At 39.8% G+C, this 2500-nt stretch overlaps 1 protein-coding gene across 4 annotated transcripts in view; it reads right to left on the reverse strand.

Annotated features, from left to right (window-relative positions):
• Positions 1–1109: 1109 nt before the first annotated feature.
• The window catches only part of atpv0e2 (ATPase H+ transporting V0 subunit e2), a 2680-nt gene continuing 1289 nt past the window's right edge, over positions 1110–2500 (reverse strand). Inside the window, exons 3-5 of one of the 4 annotated variants that reach the window (XR_014530887.1) lie at positions 2014–2114; positions 1434–1628; positions 1110–1373 (exon numbers count right to left, since the gene is read on the reverse strand). Coding sequence is in view for 1 of the 4 variants with exons in the window: in XM_083526216.1 (XP_083382342.1) it covers positions 2021–2114 (94 nt within the window). In the remaining 3 variants the exon portion in view is untranslated. Of the gene's footprint in view, positions 1629–2013; positions 2115–2500 lie in introns of all 4 variants that reach the window. The other 3 variants (XR_014530888.1, XR_014530889.1, XM_083526216.1) reach the window with 3 other exon arrangements.

A 2500-nucleotide genomic window follows, 5' to 3' on the forward strand; every position in this document is an offset into this window, starting at 1 on the left:
AGAGACCTAATGTGCAGTGCTGATGTAGAAACTTACTGCACACACACACACACACACACACACACACACACACACACACAGCAGAATATTCAGATCTGGTTTATAGGTGCTGAGGGACTTCATGGTAAATGAAAGGAAGATGAAGATGAAGAGTAGCTCAGTCATATCCTGAAGAAGAGAATTCTCTGCAGGTCAGATGAACTCTGTCAGTCCCGACTTTTCTTTAGAGGCTACACAATATTGTGATACTTTTTATTCTTTCAACAAAAAACACACAAAATATTTATTATTTATATTAAATTCACATCAGTGAACAGGAACCTTAATGATCACAACTTCTGTTTTCATTAATTATTTATTATCAGTGAAGTTTCTCTTCTGCTTTCTGATTTGACTGAGAAGAAGAACTGATGGACATCAATGAATCAGACAGGGAGCATCAGACAGGGAGCATCAGACAGGGAGCATCAGACAGTGAAGGACAGTGAAGGATGTCTTGAAGCTCTGCATGATGCTCAACACTCTGCAGATTTTGACTGTACATGTGATTCATCCTGATGTATTTATTCTGTGTGTTCGACATCAGCAGTGTGACGACCATCGCAATTATAAATCCGAATCACTGCCATAGCGACTCGTGAATTCCATCATCAGACTGAAAATCACATCAGCGTTAATCAACACCACGTTACTGAGATTACTGACGCTGGAGCTCCGGAGAGCCGTTACACCAAATAATTCTACATCAGTAGTTAAAGTAAAATCTGAAAACACTCGAGATCTACACCGAGAGGGATGTAACAGATCTCCATGGAAACAAAGCAGTTCCACTGAAGGCTAAAATAACAGGAATAAATCAGCAGAGCTGCAACCAGAAAAGTGTAAACTCGCACATTGTGTGCACAATTACACAATAAACACAAACACACAAAACACAAAGAATACAGTGTATATCTACAGACAGGTAGTGGTCTTTTGGCTGAAAACCACTGGTTTACTGGGACTGGTGTTACTACACATCATACACACAGTGTGTGTGTGTGTGTGTGTGTGTGTGCGTGTGTGTGTGTGTGTGTGTGTGTGAGGTGTAGAGGAAAAAGGAAATCTGAAACTTTTGTACCGTTTAATTTATCATTCTATTATAACATTAAATCATTTAGAGAACAATTTTCAGGATTATCTCTCATCTCACACACACACACACACACACACACACACACACACACACACACACACACACACACACACACACACACACACACACAATAAATAATCTTCACATAAACATCTTACAGGTTGGTCACAGAGAAAAACATCTACTGTCAATTTCTATACTGCACACAATATTATCATCATCATCACATCAGGATTCACTGCACACACACACACACACACACACACACACACACTCACACACACTCACACACACTCACACACACTCACACACACTCACACACACTCACACACACTCACACACACTCAGAAATAAATAAACATGAATAAAATGCTTGAGTTAGAGAGAGCTTATGTGATGGTAAGGATAAAGTGTTCAGTCACATGACAGGAAGGAAACAGCGTACAGGAAGTGAATGATGGACTGGTGAAATAATCAAACAGCCAATAACATCCTGAAGAAGAAAAAGAAGAACGAGAGAATCAGAGGAGAATCTCAGAATCATGATTAATATAATAACTGTGTGTTCCAGGACCAGGATGAGTTACAGAACCACAAACGTCTTTCAGGTTCATTAAGTTACTACTAATCACACGTTTTAAATAAACCAGCACTCTGTCATCCTGTGCATTAAGCTCCGCCCCCAGACCCCTACAGGTGCTCCATGTTGTGTTACTGCACAGCGAGTGGAACACATCTAACCCTGTATTCATTCATTAATAAATGTTTGTAGATTGTTTTTATAAATATTTAACCCTCGTGTCAGATTCATGAATTTAAACTTCATTTTGTTATTTTATGTTTCATTGTACAGAATTTTGAGAATGTGTGTAACATACCCACGTTTTATTCCCAGTAGTACCGCAGGTACCAGATGGTCTCATTCTTCAGCTGGGGCCCAAACAGAGGGTTCACCTGAGCTAGAAAGGCAATCAACCAGCTGACACACACACACACACACACACACACACACACACACACACACACACACACACACACACACACACACACACAGAGAGTTACAGCAATAGAACAGTACTGCTCCTGTTCCGTACACCTAAATCATTAATTATATCAGTACTCAGGAATCAGTGTGAAATTCTTCATGATCATGTGACCACTGGGATTAAACACACCATGGGGGAGTTCACCTGAAGAAACCACTAAACTGTAAGTATGATTTTAATGTGTGTGTGTGTGTGTGTGTGTGTAGCAGCTCTGATCAATGTGTATTTAAAGTTGTGTGCTTTGTGCGATAATAAATAACAATGATGAACAGTTCACTCAGAAGTGCAGCTGATTTTATTTCATTTACACGCCACACAT

This window comes from Silurus aristotelis, assembly GCF_946808225.1.
Source record: "Silurus aristotelis genome assembly, chromosome: 22".
In the NCBI taxonomy this organism is placed as follows: Eukaryota; Metazoa; Chordata; class Actinopteri; order Siluriformes; family Siluridae; genus Silurus; species Silurus aristotelis.